This window comes from Lemur catta, chromosome 16 (genome assembly GCF_020740605.2).
Source record: "Lemur catta isolate mLemCat1 chromosome 16, mLemCat1.pri, whole genome shotgun sequence".
Lineage (NCBI taxonomy): Eukaryota > Metazoa > Chordata > Mammalia > Primates > Lemuridae > Lemur > Lemur catta.
In genome coordinates, this window is record NC_059143.1 from 7,590,912 (window position 1) to 7,616,002 (window position 25,091).

The 25,091-nt window shown below is 39.7% G+C and overlaps 1 protein-coding gene across 5 annotated transcripts in view; it reads right to left on the bottom strand.

The window, feature by feature from the left end:
• PTPRM (protein tyrosine phosphatase receptor type M) overlaps positions 1-25,091 on the bottom strand; it is a 773,614-nt gene that overhangs the window by 283,173 nt on the left and 465,350 nt on the right. For all 5 annotated transcript variants that reach the window (XM_045527889.1, XM_045527892.1, XM_045527891.1 and 2 more), the window contains 2 exons: positions 21,669-21,870; positions 18,828-18,930 (listed from right to left, as the gene is read on the bottom strand). In XM_045527889.1, coding sequence (XP_045383845.1) covers positions 18,828-18,930; positions 21,669-21,870 — 305 coding nt within the window. The remainder of the gene's footprint in view (positions 1-18,827; positions 18,931-21,668; positions 21,871-25,091) is intronic.

Here is a 25,091-nt window from a genome sequence, read left to right on the forward strand (position 1 = left end):
TCTGTCTTGGAGTACTCTGGACTTTTCTAAACAGCATTTATCGTAATCCTCACATGATGACTTGGAGGTAAGTGCTCAGTAGATGTCTGGTTAACGAATGAAGAATGACAGAACAACAGCTGAATGTCAACTCTAAAATTTCCTATAACACTTCAGCGTTATGAAGGGCAAGGATTTTAACTAGGTACCGATATCTGGAAAGGGCTCTTATCACTTCTCATTGAGCAGAAGGTACACTGACGCAGGATGGGAAAACACTTAGTAGGTAAGAAGAGCGGAGATGTGAAGGAACTGGGACATATGTACGTGTTAAAAGGGCCATGAGGATATGGGGGAAAAAAAAACTAGCACCACTCCCTAATGTTTCTACTATCTAACAGGTTGAACAATTGAATCTTAATTTAAGTAGCTGAAAACCAAATACTGGTGAGCATCACAAGCATAATGTAACAGTAATAATCACTTAACAAAACAGTTTTTGATGAAACAAGGTATATTAGCAGTTTTGTGTACTTCAGCTTTCTCATGATAAACAGTTACATTATGTGTATTTATTACAGTGTGGTCGATATAGCGTCCTGCTGAAGAGTGATATGAAACAGAGTTCATTACGTATCTGTAATACCCCCTTTCCCCCCACAAATAGGTGCGAGAAGCTCTGGAACATGAGGAAGCACCCGGATCCTCGGAGTTGCTCCAGGGCACTAAGCACTGCAGGGGTCCCCAACCTTTTTGGCACCAGGGACCCATTTCATGGAAGACAATTTTTCCACAGACATTGGGGGTGGAGGTGGGGGTTTCAGGGTGATTGAAGCACATTACACTTATTGTAGTCAAACCTCTCTGCTAATGATAATCTGCATTTGCAGCTACTCCCCAGCACTAGCATCATCACCTCAGCTCCACCTCAGATCATCAGGCATTAGATTCTCATAAGGAGCCACAACCTAGATCCCTCGCATGTGGTTTTTACAGTAGGGTTCCTGCTCCTACAAGAATCTGATGCCACTGCTGATCTGACAGGAGGTGGAGCTCAGGGGTGATGCGAGTGATGGGGAGCGGCTGTAAATACAGGTGAAGCTTTGCTGGCCTGCCGGCTGCTCACCTCCTGCTGTGCTGCCTGGTTCCTAACAGGCCACAGATGGGTACAGGTCCACAGCCTGGGGATTGGGGACCGCAGTCGTACTGGGTTAGCTGTCACTTTTGCCCCATACATGACTTTATCAGCCTCTTAGAACCTGCAATCTCTTCTCACATATACATGTGATTTTTAACACTTAAAAAAGGGAAAGTGAGGCATATCTAGTTAAATCAGTCTCTGTCAAAATTTCTAAGATCTTCTCTCACAAAAGCTAGCAGCCTTAGCTTGGAATACTTCTAAAAATTCATCCCTTAAACTCCCTGCAACTGATCATCACGATTAAGAAGACCCAGTAGTTCCTGAAAGCAAACAGTGTAGCAGCTTTGTGATTCATTAGGCAACATGTTCAATGTGGGCCATGTGCAACCTTTTGGCACTCTGGGTTGATAACTGAAACTATTTCTAAACTAGTCCACTGTTAATATAATGGTCCAGAGAGATGGGGGGCGGGGCCGGGAGAAAGCCTACAACTTTCTCGACTGTCCATAGAAAGTGAGATCGACTCTTACGTGAGTGACCTCTGGGCAGATGGTCAGTACGGGGCAAGTGCTCAACATGGCCAGGAACATGCCGTGTGTGGCCTCCACTGCAAATAGACACTCAAGAGCTTTCATGGAATCTGTAGGTCCAATCTCAGATATGTATCTTTTTAGAAACAAGCATAGGTTCCTTGGGAGATCGCAAGAATGAGAAGCAGCATAGCAGGACGATTAGAAACTGCAGACATCCCTGGCTCTAGCCAAGAATGAGCCGCAGTCATCCACTCGGCACACCACCGGCACTGCTTCTGAGGCTGAGCGAAGCCTTCATCCCAGCCTTCCAGTGGACAGACGCGCCATCCACCGTCCACTCAGCGGGCACTGCAGACACACCCAACGCACAGTCGTCACACAGAAATGGCTGGCACAGGCTCGGGGCAAGGGGTGAGGGTGGTGCAGTGAGGGAGAGAAAGCAACAGCAGAGAGACTCAGAGGGCTCTTCCAAACAGGACGGACTAACAGTGCTACAAGTTTTCACTACTTGAGAAAATTGGGATTTAAAGATATTCATACAATTAGTGATTTCCAGTAAATTATCAGAGGGTCATTTCAATTTCTAGTGTTCTAGGATTCACTTTAACAATACTGCAAACAATATTGCTATCACCGATTGCTTTGATTAGTCAATACATTCTCTTTTTTCTTCTGAAAAGGACTAAGTGTTTTTGATTTCTCTAAATCCTATTTCTAAGGAAAAATCAGCTTGTGGCATTTATGAGACCCCTTTCCTTCATGCCCTAAGGGTTAGCTGCACCTTAACTGGACCCAGCACAGCCTCCAGCCTTGTCACCTCCTGTGTCTTTCCCAAGGCCCCACACCCTCCAACCCGTCCTGCCCGCTCCTCTTCCTTACGTGTTTTTCTTTACCTAAACCCCTTCAGTGCCTACTCTTCGCTGTGGAGCACAAGGTCATCCAATCCAGCCCCCATTTCCCTTCCCACCACTCTCTGATTACAACACACTTCCCATTCTCAGATCAAGCCTACCTACTCAGTCCTCCCTGTCCTCCTGGAACTTACCCGTGTCTCATTTTTTATTCCCTCTCACATGCCTGACCTTCCAGGCAACACAGCTGGGTATCACATGCATCCCCTGAACAATACCCTCCAAGATTCAGCTATACGGCCCCGAGTTATCCCCTCTCTGACGTCTCAGCTGGTCCTCCCCTCTGCTGACCACTCCCCGATCAGGCTGTTGTCCCTGTCCTCATCCTTGCTGCAGGAGACCAGAGCACACATTAGTCTCTGTCCCATCTCGACTGCTAGCCCCTGGAGAAGAGGGCCCTAACCAGTCTCCTGTGCATCCTCCGTGCTTAGCACAGTGCCTTGAACCTCGTATTTCATAAATGTAATCCTAACACCACTCTATGAGATTAAGGGGTATTATCCTTGCTTTGGAAAGATAAGGAAGCTGAGGTTCAGAGATGTTAAGACATTTATAGCAGTCACATAATTACTCATGGAAATAGCTTGGGTGTGAAACCACATTTATCTGATTCCAGAGTATGTCCTTTCCCTATGTCATGGGGCACATTTAAAAGTATGGTTGCCACAGTGGAAGCTGGTGCTGGGGGATATTCATTTGGATTGGTGGGCTCATCCCCAGGCTATTGGATGCTGTTGCCAGGGCTGGGCAAGTCCCTCTCCATGGAGGTGGGTGGAGTGCCCTGGGCCAGTGTTTGGGCATGTTTCAGAACCTTGGCAGGCACCTGGACGTATCTCGGGACTGCAGCCAGCAGCAGGGTGGGTGGTGGGACCTTTGTGGGCACGTGGGCAGGTCGTGGGATGTTGGTGGGCACCCGACGGGTTGGGGGGCCTTGGCCAGCACATGGGTGAAGGCTATGACCTTGGCTAGTGCCTCTGCGCGTTGCAGGACCTAGGCCAGTGTCTGGCCATGTTGTGGAGCCTTGGTGGGTGCCTGGGTATGTCACGGGACTACAACCAGTGGTGCGGTGGGTTGTAGGACTTTGGTGGGTCACTGGGTGCATTGTGGGACTGCAGCCAGTGGCAAGATGGGTTGCAGGAACTTCACAGTGCCTGCCGAGTTGTGGGACTTTGGTCGGTGCCTGCACAGGTCGTGAGAATGAGCCCGGCAGCAGGGTGGCTTGTTGGGCTGCAGTGGCTGGGCCACCCATGGCTGGTGGGGCTGGGGAGATTTTCTGTGCCCCACTGGGGAGTTGCAGTGGCCTGGGCTCTCCCTCTGTCCTGGTCTGACTGTGGCAGCTGCTCAAGTGCTACTCAGGTGGCAATGGTGGCTCAGTCAAGATGGCGAGATGACTGCAGCAGATGCTGAGGGCCAGTGGGTGGCTGCTCTGCTCACATCCCTGGGAGGCAGCCAGTGTAGGGGCCGGGTGGTGGTGGTGGTGGTGTACCGCACGTGAGAGGCCCACCGTTCTGCTCCCTCCCTGTCCCGGCAGGGGTAATGGGGAGGCAGCTGCAGTGGAGCCAACCCCTCTGCAGACTGGGCACTCGGAGGCTGGGAGCAGAGTGCCCTCTGCTCTAACAACCTGAGACCAGAAGCTGGCGGGACCGGCCGAACCGCTTTCCAGTGCAATGCTGCCCACAGTCTCCAAGCAGCCACTGTACCGCCTGGGAGGCCCGCTGCGGTGGGGGGTGGGGGGGCCCCTTTACAGCTCAGGTTGCAGTGTCTCTCCCCGGACTCGTCCCCACGTGTAGACATGCCCCCCAGGTGCCTTCTGATGTTGCCCGCAGATCACCCTACTTCTCCCTTCCTCAGTTTGGATGTCTCCAGTGGCTTCTCTGGTGCTCCGCAATGCTCTATTCCAGACGGTCCATCTGTGAGTGGACCTCTAGCCACAAACTCTGATCCTCGTCTTGAGGGCGGCGCGTGCAGGCCAGTTCTAGTCTGCCATCGCGGCCGGGGGGCGCCAGAATCTTTAAAGCTTAAGGTAAACTATGAATCGTGAGGATTTACATTATAGGTTTTTTACTTCTCAAAATAGTATTGCCATTCTAGTAGGAAAATATAATAAAGGGATAAACTTTTTATGAATAAATAATACAAAATATTTTCAAATCAATATTTAACTGGCTCCTCAAAGCCAGGATCAAACTCTTGAACAAAATTATTCTGATTGAAAAGACAAAATCTAGAATCTGGGGGGTATATTCTAATATAATCATAAGGACTGAATGATCATTACATGGCACTTGAATCACAAATATCTTTCTTTTAATAAAATGGAAGGAGAATTAGATTCTTAAGGGGTCAGTAGAACATTAGGCTTCACTGAGTCGTGTGAGTTAACAGGCCTCACTGGCTCTTCACGGGTTTGCCACATGGTCAATTTCACCGTGTTGCAGAGTAATCTTCCAGAGTGGTTATAAACAGAAGATGAGTTTCGTTTGTCTTATGGCTAAGTTAATGCAGTTGAGCTGATAAGAACCATAATTAGGTAATGATTCATGGATCAAAAGGAAAATACCTACCTTTCCTTAAGAGCTGTTGTATGGAGTTGGGGTCAGGGGTGATTTCACTACTTATTTCTAAGATGAGTCCTGAAAACTTGCAAACGCAGAAATAGACATGTAGCCATATGCAATCAAATTTAAAATGCATTAGCGAAATCAGAATTTATAGGAATTCTATCTATGATTTTGTTGATAGAGGTAATCATTAAATCCTTAATTTAGTTTTCATGTAAAATTAGATTTTTCATGATATCATATTTGAATAAAATGCAACAAAGGAAAAGCTGGAGGGTGAGGAGGGCTGGTCTTATGAACAGAAACAACACAAACTACTTTCCTCTGTGGTTCCAGGAGCCACAGCCAGAGCAAACGCTGGCACGGCATGGAGGGTGTGCAAAGCACGGTTTGAAGTGTTTTAAAAAACATTAACCCATTTAATCTTCACAAGAGCCCCATGATGTTGGCATCTTCCAAGGCTCCTTGCACGAAGAAAAACATGAGATGTCGAAGAAGGTGGTATTAATGAAATAAATGTCTCTCTCCTTGATATTATAGGCAGGGAAATAAACAATTGGGCTGCTGATGCTTTTAAATTTTTTTTTAAAAGTAACTGTTTCATACTTCATAATCTCGACCTACTAAACCATAATCAATTGTATCCCGACAACTATAATTTCTAATATAGTAAACTTCTTAAAACAAAATGCATGGTTATCTCCTGTCCTTCATTAATTATAATAATCACCTCTCTCCTGTGTCACCCCCCACTCTGAGGTGACTCACACTCATGGACACTCTTCTGCTGCATCCCCTGAACAACAGTGGCTGTGAGCGGCTGGGGACGTGTGCACAGGCTGATGGCCCACAAGGAGGCAGTCTCATTCCCCATAGAGCTCCACGATCAAATCGAACAGTTTTTAGAAGGTATTATATAACACATTTTTGGAAAAAAAATATAACTGTTTTATTACCTATTTTTCCTCAATGAAAACTTGTCCTTCACCTAGTTCCAAGAATACAGCATGGAAAGTGAGTTGGCTAATGAGAAATACAGCATCTTTAACACATTTTAAATGTTCTGTCAAATTTGTCACAAAAGAATATTTGATGAGTAGTTTGAGTAAATCAGGAAATATTAATAAATTTAACAATGAGGTTTTAATATCTGTGCACATTTCCTAAGTTAACTACGTAAGGCAAAGCAGATAAAAAATGAGAGAGAGGGGTAAATGAAAATAGTAGACATTTGCAAAGTCCAGTATGATAATGAATTCAAGGCACAGCCAATTTAATAAAAATCTGGACATACATAAATAAATAAATTCCTGATTTATATGTGAAACTGGAGTTGTTGTTCTATGATACAAGTTTTTTTTTCCTTAATTAGAAGTGGTATGGATGAATAAAACATTTACACTTTCCTTTGAGTAACAGGAAATATTTCCTATCTTATTTGAAATCTTACCTACCCAGGACACATCCTTAAAAACATAGTAAGACAAGGTTTTTCTCTCATTCCTTATGCCTTCATCTCTTCTCCCTTCATGACGTAGTGAATTTTTAATTAGCTTTAAGATTTTACACCTGATCCTCAAAAGAGAAACTGTTCACCCATTGATTGGAAATAAAAGTGTTAAGGAAGCATTCAATTGCAAGGCTGATCATAGTATCAAAAGTTGTCAATGACAACAAAAGCGCAACATTAAAATAATTGGAGATGCCATTATTAGAAAACCAAAGTGGCGGCCATACATTAAAATTATATGCACGTGCTTAGGAATCAGTTTAATGCTCTAGCTGCTGACGGGATTATTGTTCACCTTCCCATCCCCAGAGACAGACAACTATAATAGATGTTTTTCACACTCAATAGTTTCTCCTGAATGCATGAATCAAAGAATGTGTGCTTAGAACGGTACTCTTAAAATTTCACTGAAATGAATACCAAAACATTTAATTAACACATTAAAACACAGAGTTTTGACTAAGAAGACATATAGCTCCAAAACATTTATGAACGAATTAAAACAACAATGCCTAAAGAACAAAAATGAGAGTCATTTGAAAACACCATCACCTAATGCAGGAAAATGTGATTGACTCTTAGGCTGTAGAACATTAGAAGGTATACAATATAATTAATAAGTGATATTGCACATGGTAGATTGTGCGTGTGTGTTTATAAAGACTAAAATCAGCATTTTTGTTAGTGCAAGAAGCACAGCAGTCTGTGTAAAACTCATCCTTTATTTAGAGTTGTTCTGTTACTGCCAAATCACAAGAGTTTTCTCTGTTAGATTGTGTCTGCATATAATGAACAGTGGAGAGGCGAAGAGAGAAATGAGGTGACTCTAAATGAGTCAAAGAAAATTAAGCTTTTCCCTGTCTTATTACAGAAAAAAATTTGAATCCATGAACAGACATTAAAATTCCGTCCTAGCTTACTGGCTAGAAATATGGAATTTGTGTTCTTTTTGGCCATTTTAGGATTGAAATAATTTTATGTGACAGAGTTGATGTGTTCATCAATAAAAAGACAACAATCATTTACATTGAGAGTTTAGTGCAATTTCAAGAACCCGCATCAACCAACCTGGGTGTTCGTAGTGAAATCAATACACAACCACCTTCCTAGTGAAGTGCGTAAATGAAGTATGACTGAATTTTCAACATCAATGCATACAGATTAAAGAAAAATCAAATCAATTGAAAGAATGGGTTTAGGAAATCACACAATGGCAGTATTTTTGAGCACACAATACTGTGCAAAATCCAGGAAAGCTAACAGATGTTCACTTTCATTTCCCCTCTTTCCTCTAGTATTTATCTTATCATTTGGGAAAAGCTTTCTTGTATTGCAGTTTGATTACATGTGCATTTTGCAAATTTCCAGATGTGTTCAAATGTTTTCATCTATATTATGGCTTTATATTTTAGGTCCATATGATTCCCTAATCAGAGTTCTTATTTGTCTAAACATTACATGAAATTGAGAATTTTAATATGCCCCATTTAGTTTGAGGGTACTATAGATATTTTTTTCTAAACTAGTCTTTCTTGCTATATTGGTCTTCCATCTATTCAATAGATAATGAGTACCACTATGTTGTACTGTGTAATGAATCCCTGGAACAGAACATTCACTTTTCTGCAAAAAAAAAAAAAAACAAAAAACGAAAAAAGAGAAACAAACAAACCAAAAAAAAAATCTTTCTGACAGGTGAGGTTGAGATAATTTCCTCTCAAATTTGTGCCAAGATAATTCATCCATTTAATACAGACAACCTTCCAGTAAAGGTGATATCTATGGTAGATTTCACTGTAATGCTTACTGAATGCTGTCCTGTAAGAATCAATCATGATGCTACTATTGTGGATTTGGATAATGAAGAGAGACAGTAAATTTATTAATTTCAAGATGTTAACACTAGGTAAGAAGGTATAATAGAGACTGAATGCAAAGTGGACCCTGGCAAATCCAGGGAGCTTTCAGTCAATAATGAGATGATTCAATCAAAGCATTAACAGTGTTAAACTAGGAAAGCAGGCTTACGACAACTTGAAGGAGGGGGTGACAACATAAGAGGAAATCTTTGCAGACTTAGAGGGCAGGGTCTGATGAAATGTAAAGTCTGTTGTGAAAGCTATGTATTTTGAACTCTGACAATTCAAGTGTTTGAATCTACATTTTTATGTACCTAACAGAAAGTCTGAAAACATCTACAACTAACTAGTATGGTCCCCAAGTCTCCAAAAACAACTAGAAATGTGTAAAAGTAAACAACAAAAAAATAATGTCTTAGCAAGGTATACGATAGAAAAAAATGAACAGTAGTTTGCAATGTGCCTGGCACTTTCAAAAGATAAGCAACGGGCTGGGGAGCAGGCAGAGGGAGCTCGGCCAAAGGGGTATTATTTCCAAACTCAGGTGTGGGAAGAGCTCTAGAAAGATGTGGATGGAAATCTGACCGAATAGAACAGTCTATTCTATGCAACAAGAATAGAAATGTGTAAGAGAAGCTCCTATAAAAACAAAGTAGAACAGGGACTAACTGGCTGCTTTTGAAAAATGGTGAAGATTTCAGCTTCCTTCAGTTTGGAGGCACTGAAACCGAGTGCACTCCAGCCTTTCATTTTACCATGATGCTTCACAGTAAAACACCAACTCCCATCTTAATGACCCATTATTGCTAAGTCTCAGCATCTGTTAAGTTGCTCAGAAACAAATGATGCTCCCAAGGCCATGGTCAGAGCATAAATTTTCATTTAATAAAAATTCAGCTTTTGAAATGAAAAAAGTCTGACCCAGGGCCATAGGTACACTTGAGTCTTGGACAGCATCTAAGGAATGTGTGCCTTGGGTCCATCAGATTAGTACAATTCCTGAGCACCACTTACAGATCAACCCAGAGGGCCCGGGCAGTGTCGACAGTATCACTTGAAATGCAGCAGGAACATGATCTTCAGTTTGGAATGGAGCTTTTATATATTTCATAGTGTTCTCGCAAACCACATCTATGAACAGCTAGAATAAATTCCTAACATGAACTACTATGTTGTACAATTCAACAGAATAAACTAAAAATTTTTCATAAAATTTTATAGATTTTCAAATAAAAAATTCTGTGATTCTTCCCTAATCTGATTTTACTATCAATTAATACTATTGTGTTTTGACTTCTGACTTTATGAACTGAGACTTCTATATATTTTATCAAATAGAAGTCCAACTGATTGCTCTATGATACTGCAGTGAGAATGTGATCAAATATAGCCAGGTTTCAAAAGGTTAATGAAATAAAATTCTACAAAGGGAACACAGAAACAAACTCTATATAGCCTTAATTGTGAATGTAAATGTTTCCTCAGAGTATGCTACTCAAAGTAATAGATTATTCTGAAGAGAATATATTCTGATAATACAAAGGTAAAATATCTAATCCCTTTGAAACAAGTAGAAATTTCATTTATATAGATTAATGACCTTATGACAAGTTCATACTCTAGAGTTACTCAGGCATTCCTTTGCTCCAAACTGGAAAGATTAAATTTATTTTATTCATTCACTGTAAAAGTTATATTTTTCAATTTCTTAGATACATAAATCATCATGGAATAAGACACAGGGCCTAGATGCTGGTAATAAACTTAAATCTGTTCAAATAAAGACTTCACAATGTTCTTCTGTTTCTTTAAAAAAAATATATATATATATCACATATTCAATTGTGAAATTAGCCAATTTACTAAAAGTTAAATGACATAAAACCAAAATTAAACAAACAAAAACCACAAAGTTCCATTTAAAGAACAGAGCTCAGGAGGAAGGGCAGAGCAAGACGACCAAATAGAAACCTCTAGCAATTGTCCCACTGGACAAACACCAAATTCAACAACTATCCATGCACAAAAGCTCCTTCAGAAGAACAAAAAGATCAGGTGAGTGATCATACTACCTGGTTTTAACATTATAGTAAGGAAAGAGGCATTGAAGAGGGCAGAAAGACAATGCTGCGTTGCCTATGCCACCCACCCCTATCGTCAGCACTGCCATGCCAGCACCCTGAGTGGAAAGAGAATTTGTGTGCCCAGGGGAAGGAGAGTAAAGTGATTGTGGAAACTATGCATTGAAACCCAGGGCCTCCCTGGCACAGGGGAACACAGCACAGGGCAGAATGCTGCTGATGCCAAGGAGGGAGCATTTAGATCAGCCCAGCAAGGGAGAGATCCTCTGCCCTGAAGCCTGAGTTCCAGCTAGCCCCACTGCTGGCTCATAAAAAGCAGCCTGGGAAATGGATTAAATTCCTAAAGCAGACAGGCCACAAAGGCTGCAGTCTTTGGGTAATTCCTATGGCTGTGCTGGCTCAGAGCTAGTGGACTTGGGGTGTACATGACCCAGTGAGACACCAGTAGCGATGGCCAAGCCAGTTCATGTGTCACCCCACTCTCCGACTATAGGCAGTATGGCTCAGGGAGAGTCTTTTCCCACTTGGAGAAAGGAAAGTGAAAGTTCAGAGGACTTTGTTTTGCAACTCGAGTACCAGCTCAGCTACAGCAAAATAAAGTACCAAGCAGACTCTTGAAGACCCACAGTATTTCTGGACCCACCACGGGCAAGAAGGAAACATGCTGCCCTGAAGGGAAGGACCCAGTTCTGGCAGGATTCACCATCTCCTAACTAAAAAGACCTGAGCTTTGAATAAGCATCCGAGGTAATCAGACAAAAGTCACCACAGGCTTTGGGTGAGACTGGGTTGGCTTCAGGTGTGACTTGGTGCTGGTGGCCATGACGGAGCACCCACATCACTCCTCCCCCAACTGCAGCAGCCCAGCACAGAGAGTGAGGAAAGAAAGTGAGAGACTCTGCCTGATAATCCAGGGAACTCTCCCGTATCTCCCACCAGGAGTCTGCAAGAGTCACAGCATTATTGGGCTTGGGGCAACTTTAGTGCTGATATGACTGCAGTTATTAAAGACTTAGATCACAGCACACAATTCCCTTTTAGTATCTGGAAGGCCATGTCAAGAAGCATGCTTTCAAACAAGCCCAGACTGCAAAGATTAGAATAAATACCTAACTCTTCAAAGCCCAGACATTAGTGAACATCCACAAGCATCAAGAACACCCAGGAAAACATGATGTCACCAAATGAACTAAATAAGGTACCAGTGACCAATCTTGGAGTGATGGAGACATGTGACCTTTCAGACACAAATTCAAAATAGATGTCCTGAAGGAGCTCAATGAAATAAAAGAAATCATGGAGAAGGAATTCAGAAGCCTATCAGAGAAATTTAACAAAGAGCTTGAAATAATAAAAAAAAATTCAAGCAGAAATTCTGGAGCTTAAGAATTCAGTTGATAAACTGAGAAATACATCAAAGTCTCTCAACGGCAAAAGTGACCAAGAAGAAGAAAGAATTAGTGAGCTTGAAGACAGGCTATTTGAAAATATAGTCAGACGAAAAAAGAATAAAAAGGAATGAAACATGCCTGTAAGATCTAGAGAATAGCCTCAAAAGGGTAGATCTAAGAGTTATTGGCCTTAAAGAGTAGGTAGGGAGACTGGGGTAGAAACTTTATTAAAATAAATAATAACAGAGACTTTTCCAAACCTAGAGAAAGATATCAATATGCAATTACAAGAAGGTCAAGAACACCAGGCAGATTTAACCCAAACAAGACTATTTCAAGGCACATAATAATAAAGATCCCAAAGGTCATGGATAAAGAAAAGGTCCAAAGGGAAGCAAGAAAACAGAAAAAAAAAAAACACATAAAAAAGCTGTCATACATCTGGCAGCAGAATTCTTGGTGAAAACCTTACAGGCCAGGAGAGAGTGGCATGACATATTCAAAGTGCTGAAGCTCAAAAAACTTAATCCTAGAATATTATATTCTGTAAATATATCCTTCAAACATGAGGGAGAAATAAGACTTTCATAGACAAACAAAAGCTGAGGGATTTCATCAACAAGACCTGTCCCATAAGAAATGTTAAAAGGAGTTCTTCAATCTGAAAGAAAAGTATATTAATGAAAAATCAGAAATCATCTGAATGTATACAACTAACTGGTAACACTAGGTACACAAATACAGAATACCCTATAGATGGAATTAAAGTGTAAAAAAACACATCTTGAGTAGGAAGAACAAAAGACAAACCTATCAAAAATAACTACAACTTTTTGATAGACAGTATAAAAAGATATGGATGAGAACAACAAAAAGTTAAAAAGCAGGGGGAAGGATGTAGTTAAAGGGTAGAATTTCTGTTAGATTTCTCCTTGCTTGTTTCTCTGTGTGTAAAGTATGTTTAAAATAATTGGTTATAAAATGTTTTTGTAAGACCCATGGTGACCTCAAATCAAAAAACCTACAACCGATACACTAAGAATAAAAGCAAGAAATTAAAACACAACACCAGAGAAAAATCACTTTTAACCAAGGAACACAGGAAGGAAGGAAGAAAGAAAGAGAGGACCAAAAAAAAAACAAACAAAACAGAAATCAAATAATATTAGTAACATGGCAGTAGAAAGTCCTTAGTGATCAATAATAACATTGAATGTGGGTGGACTAAACTGTCCAATCAAAAGACATAGAGTGGCTGAATGGATAAAAAACAAGAGCAAGAAACACACTTCATCTACAATGACACACAAAGACTGAAAATAAAGGGATGGAAAAAGATATTCCATGCAAATGAAAACTATAAAGGAAGGGAAGTACCTATAGTTCTATCAGATAAAATAGATTTCAAGACAAAAACTGTAAAAAGAGATAAAGAAGGTCATTATATAATGATAAAGGAGTCAATTCTGCAAGAGGATATAACAATTCTAAATATATGTGCACCCAACACTGGAACACCAAGATATAAAAAACAAATACCATGAGAGCTAAAGAGAGGGAAATCCCAATACAATAATTGTTACAGAATTCAACAGTCCACTTTCAGCACTAGGCAGATCATCCAGACAGAAAATCAACAAATCCTAGACTTAACCTGCACGATATACCAAAGGAACCTAATAGATATTTACAAAACATTTCACCAACAGCTGTAGAATACACATTCTTCTCCTCAGCTCATGGACCATTCTCAAGAATGTATCCATATTTTAGGTCACAAAACAATCTGTAAAAAACCAAAAAAACTGATATCATACTGGTATTTTCTCTGACCACAAAACTAGAAATCAATAACAAGAGGAACATTGGAAAATATACAAACACATGAAAATTAATATGCTCCTGAGTAAACAGTAGGTCACTGAAGAAATTAAGAAGGAAATTAAAAAAAATTCTCAAAACAAATGAAAATGAAAACACAACATATCAAAACCTGTGGGGTACACAAAAAGCAGTAATAAGAGGAAAGTTTAGAGCAATAAGTGTCTACATCAAAAAAGTAGAAAACCTTCAAACAAACAACCTAATGATGCATCTCAAAGGACTAGAAAAAATAAGAGCAAACTAAACCCAAAATTAGTAAAAGAAAATAATAATAAAGATCAGAGCAAATGGTAAGTCTACTTGTATCTGTTTAAGGTATCTCCATATTGCTTTCCACAGAGGTTGCACTAGTTTGCAGTCCCACCAGCAGTGTATGAGTGTTCCTGTCTCTCTGCATCCACGCCAACATTTGTTGTTATGGGACTTTTTGATAAAGGCCATTCTCACTGGAGTTAAGTGATATCTCATTGTGGTTTTGATTTGCATTTCCCTGATGATTAGAGATGTTGAGCATTTTTTCATATATCTGTTGGCCATTCTTCTGTCTTCTTTTGAAAAATTTCTTTTCATGTCTTTTGCCCACTTTTTGAGAGGGTTGTTTGATTTTTTCTGGCTGATTTTCCTGAGTTCTAAATAGATTCTAGTTATCAGTCCTTTGTCAGCAATCCCATTATTGGGCATCTACCCAAAAGAACAAAAGACATTCTATGACAAAGATACCTGCACCCGAATGTTTATAGCAGCACGATTCACAATTGCAAAGATGTGGAAACAACCCAAGTGTCCATCAATACATGAGTGGATTAATAAAATGTGGTATATGTATACCATGGAGTACTACTCAGCTGTAAGAAACAATGGGGATATAGAATCTCTTATGTTCTCCTGGATAGAGGTGGAACCCATTCTACTAAGTGAAGTAGCCCAAGAATGGAAAAATAAGCACCACATGTACTCACCATCAAATTGGTTTCACTGAGCACATTTAGGGATAACATTGATTGGGTGTCGGGCAGATATGGGTGGGGGAGGGGATGGGTGTATATATACATAATGAGTGTGATGCACACCATCTAGGGGATGGACACATTTGAAGTTCTGATTCAGGGGGGTGGGAGGGCAAGGGAAATATACGTAACCTAAACTTTTGTACTCCCACAACATGCTGAAATAAGAATAAAAAAATACAAAAAATGAAACAAAGAAGGAGAAAAAAAAAAGATCAGAGCAGACATAAACAAAATTGAAACCAAAATAAAATACAAAAGATAAATGAAATGAGAAGTTGGTTTTTTGAGAGGATACACAAAATTGACATACAATGTTAGCCACACTAAGGAAAAAAGATAGAAGACTGAAGTAAATAAAATCAGAGATGAAAAGGAGACATTACAACTGATACTGCAGACATCCAAAGAATTATTAGAGATTGCTATTAGCAACTATACACCAATAAACTTGAAGACTTAGCAGAAATGGATAAATTCCTAGATACATACATACCAAGATTGAACCATGAAGAAATCCAAAACCTGAATAAACCAATAACAAATAATGAGACAGATGTAGTAATAAAAATTCTCCCAACAAAGAAAAACCTAGGACTCGCTGGCTTCACATCTGAATTCTACCAAGCATTTGAAGAATTAATACCAATCCTATTTAAACTATTCCAAAAAATCAAGGAGGAAATACTCCCCAACTCATTCTATGAGGTCTATATTGCCCTGATACCAAAACAAGACAAAGACACAACAACAACAAAAAAAGAAAACTATAGGCCAATATCTCTGATGAAGATAGATGCAAAAATCCTCAACAAAATACTAGCAAGTCAAATTCAATAACTCATTAAAAAGACTATTCATCCCGATCAAGTGGGATTCATTCCAGGAATGCAAGGATGGTTCAACATACAGAAATCAGTCAATGAGATACATCACATCAACAGAGTGAAGGACAAAAACCATATGATCATTTCAATTGATGCTGGAAAAGCATTCAATAAAATTCAACATCCCTTCATGATAACAACTCTCAAAAAATTGAGTATAGAAAGAACTTACTGCAACATGATAAAAACCCTATATGACAGACCTACAGGGAAAATCATGTTGAACGGGAAAAAAATGAAACTCCCTCCTCTAACATCTGGAACAAGACAAGAATGCCCACTTTCACCACTGTTATTCAACATAGTACTGGAAATTCTAGCTAGAGCAATCAGACAAGACAAACAAAGTGTATCCAGACTGGAAAGGAAGAAGCCAGATTATCCTTGTTTGCAGATAATGATCTTATATTTAGAGAAATCTAAAGGCTCCACCAAAAAACACTATTAAAACTGATAAGCAAATTCAGTAAAGTTGCTGGATACAGAATCAATACACGAAAATCAGTGGCATTCCTATAGGCCAATAGTAAACAATCTGAAAAAGAAACCAAGAAAGTAATTCCATTTATAATACCTATCAATAAAATAAAATACCTAGGAATAAATTTAACCAAAGAAATGAAAGATCTCTATAATGAAAATTAGAAAATACTGATGAAAGAAATTGGAGAAGACACAAAAAATGGAAAGGTATTCCACGCTTGTGGATTGGAACCATCAATATTGTTAAAATGTTCACACTACTCAAAGCAATATACAGATTCAATGCAATTCCCATCAAAATAGCAATGATTTTTCAAAGAAATATAAAAAAAATCCTAAAATTTATATGGAACCAACAAAGACCCAGAATTTCCAAAGCTATCCTGAGCAAAAAGAACAAAACTGGAAGAATCACATTACCTGACTTCAACTTATACTACAGAGCTGTAGTAACCAAAACAGTATGTTAGTGGCATAAAAACAGAAACATTCACCAATGGAACAGAATAGAGAACCCTGAAATAATTCCAGACATCACAGTGAACTTATTTTTGACAAAGATGCCAAGAACATATAGTAGAGAAAGGACAGTCTCTTCAATAAATGGTGCTGGGTAAACTGGATATCTACATGCGGAAGAATGAAACTAGAACCTTATCTCTTCCCATATACAAAAATCAAATAAAATGGATTAAAGACTTAAATCTAAAGCCTGACACTATGAAACTACTAAAAGAAAACATTGGGGAAACGCTTCAGGACATTGATCTGGGAAAGGACTTCTTGAGTAGTACCCCCAAACCACAGGTAACCAAAGCAAAAATGGACAAATGGCATCAAATCAATCAAAAAAGCTTCTGCACAGCAAAGGAAACAATCAACAAAGTGAAGAGGCAACCCACAGAATGGGAGAAAATATTTGCGAACTACCCATTCTACAAGGGATTAATAACTAGAATATATAAGGAGCTCCAACAACTCAATAGGAAGAAATCAAATAATCTGATTAAAAATGGGCAAATCATTTGAACAGACATTTCTCAAAGGAAGACACACAGATGGCCAACAGATAGGTGAAAAAATGCTCAACATCATTAGTCATCAGAGAAATGAAAATGAAAACTACAATGGGATATCATCTCACCCCATTTAAAATGTTGGGGTTTTTTTTGTTTTTGTTTTTTTATTTCAGCTCATCATGGGGGTACAAAAGCTCAGGTTATATACATTGTCCATGTCCCGCCCATCCCCAAGTCAGAGCCTCAAGCGTGTCCATTCTCCAGACAGTGCGCCTGGCACTCACCATGCAGTCATACCTCCATCCCCTCCCCCCATCCCCCCTCCCCGAGTCAGCACCTTCAAGCATGACCATTCCCCAGATGGTATGCAACGCACTCATCATGTAGGCATACAAAAGACAGGCAATAAATGCTGGCGAGGAAGTAGAGAAAAGAGAACTCTCATACACTGTTGGTATTATAAATTAGTCCAACCATGAGGAGAACACGACAGAGGTTCCTCAAAAAAGTACAAATAGAACTACCATATGACCCAGCAATCCTGCTGCTTGGTATATATCCAAAGGATGGGAATTTAGTGTATCAAAAAGGTATCTGCAGTCCCATGTTTATTGCAGCACTATTCACAATAGCCAAGATATAGTGTCCCTCAACAGATGAATGGATAAAGAAATTGTGGCACATATACACAGTGGAATATTATTAATATATAGCCACAAAAAAGAGTTAAATCCTGCCCTTCGCGACAACATAGATGGAACTGGAGAATGTTATATTAGATGAAATAAGCCTAGCACAGAAAGACAAATCTCACATATTCTCACTCATATGTGGGAGCTAAATATTAGAAACAATTGATCTCATGGTGACAGAGAATAGAATGATGGTTACCAGAGTCTGGGAAGGGTAGCAGGGCATGGGGCATAAGGTGGGGATGGTTAATGGGTACAAAAATATAGATAGTTAGATAGCATGAACAGTATTTGATATCACAACAAAGTGACAATAATCAACAGTAAGTTAAGGTATAGTTTAAAATAACTAAAATAGGGGAACGGGAATGCCCGCAACACAAGGAAATGATACATGCCCGAGGTGATGGATACCCCAATTGCCCTGATTTGATTAGCCCACATTGTATGTCTATATCAAAAGATCACATATAAAGATATACACCCTATAAAGATATACAACAATTATGTGTCCATAATTATTAAAATTAAAAAAATAAAAGAATAGAGCTCAGGACAAAAATGTCATCTGCCCTTGGGTAACTAAATTGCAGCCAACAATTACCTTTTAGAAGCAAAGCCATTTCATCAACAGACTGGGCTTTGTTCCTTATCTTCAAAAGACCAACTCACTTGCATCAGAATAAAACCCTTTAAATAATACTTGATCACCTTACATCAAAGCCCTTTCATTTTCCTCAGTCATTTCTTTTAATTAGAGCTAATAAAGATACGGATTTACATGCTGACTGAGGTTTGTAGCAAATCCCTAGGAAACACATCGGAAAAATTAATCAACTTGGTTTTAGTTTTCTTCCCTCTAGAGTCAGCCCACCCCTTCGCTTCGTACCTGACAGGTGCACCTCTGCTGTGTGCAGGTTTCAGCAAGACTGTCACCGTATTGTCAGTTTGATTCAAAGGTGTCTCAAGTTCATATGCTGGCATGGAGGGTGCTGGGGAAAAAGGTGTACAATGGGAGACTCATTATTTCTGGTTTATCTTCTCGGTTTACTTTCCACCTTCTTTCACAAGAACATTAAGAACATAGTGCACTTACTTTAAGTTGCAGGTATAACTGACCATGAATAAGCTTTATATATATTCCCTACACAAAATAACAGGGATAGCTGCTTAAACTAGCACATAGTGACCACCTGGATCTTGAGTTGAAGCTGGGAGAGGGTATGAGGTGTCAGGTGATCTTCTATTCCTTGATTTGGATTCTGGCTAAATGGGTGTAGTTGGCTTGTAAAAATTCATCGAGTTATATACTTATAATTTGTGCATTTTTCTATATATAAGATTTTTAATAAAATGTTTATGTTAAAGGCATATTTAAGAAACAATCACTGGGATCATAAACCTGGACTTTACAGTTCTGCCATCTAAGTCAAGGTTTTTCATGTACTAATGACCCATTTGGGGATTTAAGGAGGACACAGGGGAGCCAGAGACTTGTTGGAATTAGTGACAACTTCTGGGCTCTCAGGAAAGCATGACTGTGGAAAATACATGGGAATTGAAGGAAGAAAGGCTTAGGTTTAACTTTTTTGTTGTGTTTTGTTTTAGCCAGCATAAGAGCTTAATTATCTCTGGAACTTCAGTTTATACACCTCTCAAAACGGGGGAAAGTACCCTCTAAGGTTAACACAATTCAAAGAGACAATAAAGAGAGAGTGCTAGGCAAACATAATTCTACAAATGTTAGTTCTCCTCCCAATGTGAATCCTATTTCCAAGGTCATTTCCTGGCATTCTTTCTTCTCTAGACTGGAAGTCTTATTGTGATAGGAGAACAACAGAGCTCCAGACAAATCATTACATACAGCTGTGATGTGAAAGGGTGTAACATCTTTGCACAACCGACAGGTCCCTAGAAAGCTAGAGATCACTTCTTGAAAATAGTTTTTAAAACCGTTTTACATATAAAAAAAGCTTCTATGTAACAGACATGGGTTATTTCTCAGTTCCATTTCGTGAATTTTCTCAGTATTAAAAGTTAATTTCTATTCTATTTCAAATAACTACAATTCAAAACACAGAATTACATTTTGTATATGAGAATAGTTTCCTATCTTAAGTCCATGAAAATAGAAAATAGGGCGCCTAAATGTAACTTTCAAAAAACCATAAAATTCAAATAGTTATTCTTGATGAGCTCACATAGGCTCACTGAAATGTCAAGTTTCTTTGCTTTTGGGTAGATTTAAGTGAACTTGGTATGCTAAGAGTGGTCAAAAACATACTGACTGAAATTTTTATTTAATAAAAATGGGAAAAGTGAATTTTTTTCCAAAGAATACCTTCAGATAACAATCTATGAAATATGGTTTCAATAGGGGCAAATTTTAAGAATTGGAGGTACACATATTGGCATATATTTCCTCTTTAATCCCCATGATAAATTTACTCACTGGGTAATGTCATCTTAATTTATATGCATGGGTAAATTTACTTGATCAAAATCAGAGAGAAAGTACATGGAAAAATCATAACTAGAACCCAGATTTTCTGATTCTAAGTCCAGTGGTCTTTCTGCCCACCCATTTGTACAACCTAGGTCAATTTTCTAATCTCTCATTTTTCTAACCTCCCAAGAACTTCTTCCTCTTTTCCAACTCTCCATATTGTTCCTATAACCTAACTCTATATATAGAATATCAAATGTATATTAAATCTGAAGTCAAGTTTTCACTCATAAACAAAATGTTACAAAATGAAAAATTATCCTTTTAAGTTTATACTCACTTAAAAACAAAATCCCAAACCTCTTCACCTCAAAACCTAGCAGAATGTTTATAATACTCTAGTTGTGAATATTCCTTTCCTTCAACTTCAAACAAAAACTTATAAAACTAGGAATGAAGGACAAAAGATATAAAAGCCAGGCTAAATATTATTGATCTAACTCTGTCTGATAAAAAGTTACTTCCCTCCCCCAGATCCATCCCATCTACCCCCAACCAAAATAGTTAAAGCCAAAACTCAAACGCTTCCTCACTCATACCCACAGGGGGGAAAAATGAAAAAAGAAAATGTCCATGGAATTTTGTTTATTGCTGTTACATATCCCATACCAGATGGCAACTTAATTTCCTCTAGTCTGAAGTACAAAGGCATTTTCTGCACAGTTGAACATGCCTAGAAATTATTTCTCAGATTATGTCTTTTGTTGGATGGCATAATTGGGTCTCTAAAAGCGAAAAGCTGGAGACCCTCAGTGCCTGGTACCACCCGGTATGTTGCCTCTCTCTTCAGGATGGGAAACAACTAATAGTAAAGGTCCCAAGGAAGGCTGATGCTTCTGGAAGTGGACTCCGTGTGACGCTGCCTTTCTGCTGAGCTCCCAATTGTTCATGGCTCATTACAGAGATTTTTCCATCACTGCTGCTCCAGTAACTTGGGATTGCCAAGGGAATGAGAGTGCCGTAACAGAACCTTCTGCCCCATGTCCAAGTCCTCCGAGGCAAACAGCTAAAACAGAGGACACTTCCTAACACAGGAGGATCTTAAGCTCCCAAAAAATAAACATTTGTAGCATTTCATTTAATTCCATGAGTCTGAGTTTCAGGCATCCAGAGGTATTCATTTGGATAACATGTGCGAGCGAGCTTTGCATACTTAACAACAGGAATGGAAAAGTACAAAAATGCTACTTCTGATAAAAGACACAACTGGTGAATGTATAGTACCTGATATTTTGGTGGTGAACTGGTTTGTTGCTGGAGGCCCAAAACCTTTGGCTGTGCTTGCTCGGATGGTAAAGGAGTATGTGGTCCCCGGATACAGTCCAAAAAACAGAAAATGGGTTTCATTTCCCAGTTTTGAAACTCTTCCACTTTGATTGGATAAATCTATTTCTGGGTCAAAGGAACTGACTGCTTTGTAGGTGATCTGCAAAAGAATAAGAAAGTGATAAAAATATCTGGAGCAGATGGACTCAGATTACCTCTTTATCCAATAAACCCTTCTGATGTATGCACTGTCAGATACTTTACGATAAGCTCTCCCTCTCAAAGACTCTTCAAATCCTGAATCCAGGGAAGGGGCGCAGGAACTCAGCCCAAACTGCTGTGAGTTATTACTTTTATAGACAGGGGAACTTAGAGCCAATAGATTAGAACATAAAGGATGAGTTCAGGTTTAAACTAATACCTTGAAGTTGTTTGCTTGCAAAATGTCATTTTGTAAAAGTACATTACAATAGATAAGTTTGGGAAAAAATAACAAAATGTACAACTATAAGACACTGATAAGGATAAGGCCTCATCTCTGATCTAATGGCCATAATTTAATTGAGCACTGAATGGGATTATTTTCTGTTGGGAACAAGGACACCTTTAAATGTTTTCATCAATATGGGCAAAGATATATGCTCTGAAAGTAAATCCCAGACATGTGCCAGTAGTTCCTGAAGCTATGAGTGGAGTGCTTGTTATGGGTCATATTCATTTCTTTTCTTTAGAGCAATGCTATCCAACAGAACTTTCTGTAATGAAGGAAATGTTCTATTCTGCACTGTTCAATATGGTAGCAGTCACCAGCCACACGTGCCTACTGAGCTCATGAAATGTGGCTAGTGAAGACTGAGGAACTGGAAATTTAATTTTATTTAATTAACTGAAATCTGAATCTAAATTACCATGTGTAACTAGTAAGCTGTCATATCAGATAGTACAGCTCTAGGAGTTTTCATGATATTTGCTACATAACAGATATTCAAAGCATGTTGGATGAGTCTGAAATGTTTGAAAATAAATATAACATAGGTGCCTTTAAATTTTGCCCTTTGCAATGATTTTTTAAAGAATTTCACTGAGAAGTAGTTCATCAACTATTTAAGAACATGCACTTTAGAGGTGATTACTAACTTGTACTGGTTGTAATGACATAATTTTAAAATGTGGCATATTCAAAAGTTTTAAATTGCAAAACTGAGCACTTTTCTCGCTTTTAAATAGGTAAACTTACTTATAATTTATGTGCATGAACACTAACACTGTTATTATACGGAGTGATAATTGACATTCTTTCTTTTTATATTTATACCATGTCATTACAATTAAGAAGACCTCTCTGAAAGAATATTTAGATTGAATCAACTAAGCTTTGGCAAGAAAATGTTTGCTGCATATAGTAATCAATGCAGTGCATGACACTATCAGAGTCAGGCCGAGTATGTGGTTAATCCTCTAACAGACTCCCTCATGACACTGAGGAAGTCTGGAGGAGACAAGACCAGATCGAGCATCCCACTGCTGAGGGGGGCCGTATGCTCGCTTGCTTGCCTGGTCTTCTGTTTTGATGCTCCCAGAAAAAAGAGCAGCCGAGAGGAGGCAGATCTAAGCCCAGACAGCACAGCTGCTCCCAGGGTTTATTTATTCATTCGTTCACATGTTCAGAACATACTCATTGAGCACCTCTTGGGTACCAAGCTCTTTCTGATCTGGGGTCTCATATGGCGATTCAGGCACTGTACCTGCCCTGAAGGAGGTCACAGGCTGGTGGGGCAAAGGGAGAAGCAATCCAACAGCTATGACACCATGTAATTCAAATGACGAGGAACACTGCCTGCCAGGGCTAGCTTAGTCTCAGGGCTCATTTTATTGCCTAATAAGTTTGCATATGGGACCAAGTCCAACTATCTTAGTTTCATGTTTCAGACCTGATTTCACCTTCATCTCCAAACTTATTTCTGAACTTGCTACACCACAACATTAGGTTACCTTCTGTTCTGGTTAGAGATAGAGCTCTACTGCCCCACGAACACTGACGGGGCTTTCCTGACACCATTTTTTGCTCATAAACTTTCACCTGCCTGGAACATGATAGAAGTATCTCTGTCCCATTTCTCTACCTATTCAGATTCATTTATTCAATTCAAATATTGATTAAACACTGACACTCTGCATGCACTGTAGTCAGCAGGTAGACACAGGCCCTGACTTGAGGTAGCTAAGAATCTGGACTGGGTAGGGTAGGGCTGGGGAGACATGTAACACAATATACACATTAATAATCTTAAAACACGAAGTTCCACGGAAGAAACCAACAGGGTAGAGTCTTCAGATAAAGAGTATCACAGGGGGAGAGAGGTTCATACACAGCCTTCTGGAAGGCCGGGGAAGGGCCCGCTGAGATGTCGCTTAAGCCAAGAAGACCTGACCTTTGCGAAGGAGCCAGCCAGGCCAAGAGTTGGGGAAGAACAGCACAGACTGAGGCCATGAAACAGGAGTGAGCTGGGCCCAGTCAGTGAATAGGGAGGAGCCCTGTGTGGTCCCTGGGGGGCTGGAGAAGCAGGCAGGGCAATAGCACGCGGCGCTCCCTACCCCAAGATACGACATTTGATTTCATACAACAGGAAGGCAGTCCTTGAATGCTTTTCAGTGTGAAAATAAAATGATCTGATTCCTTTTATAAAAAGTTCACCTTGGCTGTGGGTGGGAGATTGATTTTATTGGGGGGGATGTAAAGATAGTAGGGAGGCCAGTAGGAACCACTGCGGAGTCCGGGGCCTGGAGCTACTGCACGGGGGAGAGAATGCAGTGGCCCTGACAAAGGTGGGGGGTGGAGACAGCAGGGGATGAAAAGAACCGGTGTGTTTTAGAGACAAAATGAAGAGCGCCCAATGATGGATAAGACACAAGGCAAAGGGGGAGGAATAAAGGATAGGTAGTATGTTTGGGGCTTGAGCAAAAGATGGTCCCACTTACTGAAATGAGATGGAATGCAGGAGGAGAAACTGACACTTGGATGTGGACATATCAAGTTGGAAATGCCCATGACAGCCAAGTGGACATATGTGTGTGACATAAAGCTGGGGTCTGAGAGAGGACTGGGCTGGAAATGGAGATCTGGGGGTGACTGGCATTGAAATGATGTTGGGAATGGACAAGATCACTGGAGAAGGGAGTCTAGAGAGGAAAAAAGAAGAAAGCCCATTACCACGCCCTAATGAACACTGATATTTAATAAAGGATAGAGGAGGAGAAGCCAGTAATATAAGAGAAACACAAATGCACAAAAGAGAGAGAACTGTCATGAAAGCAAACAAAAAGGAAGGAGGAAAAGAAGGAAAGAAGGGAGGAAGGGAATGTTTTCAAAGATGAGATTGA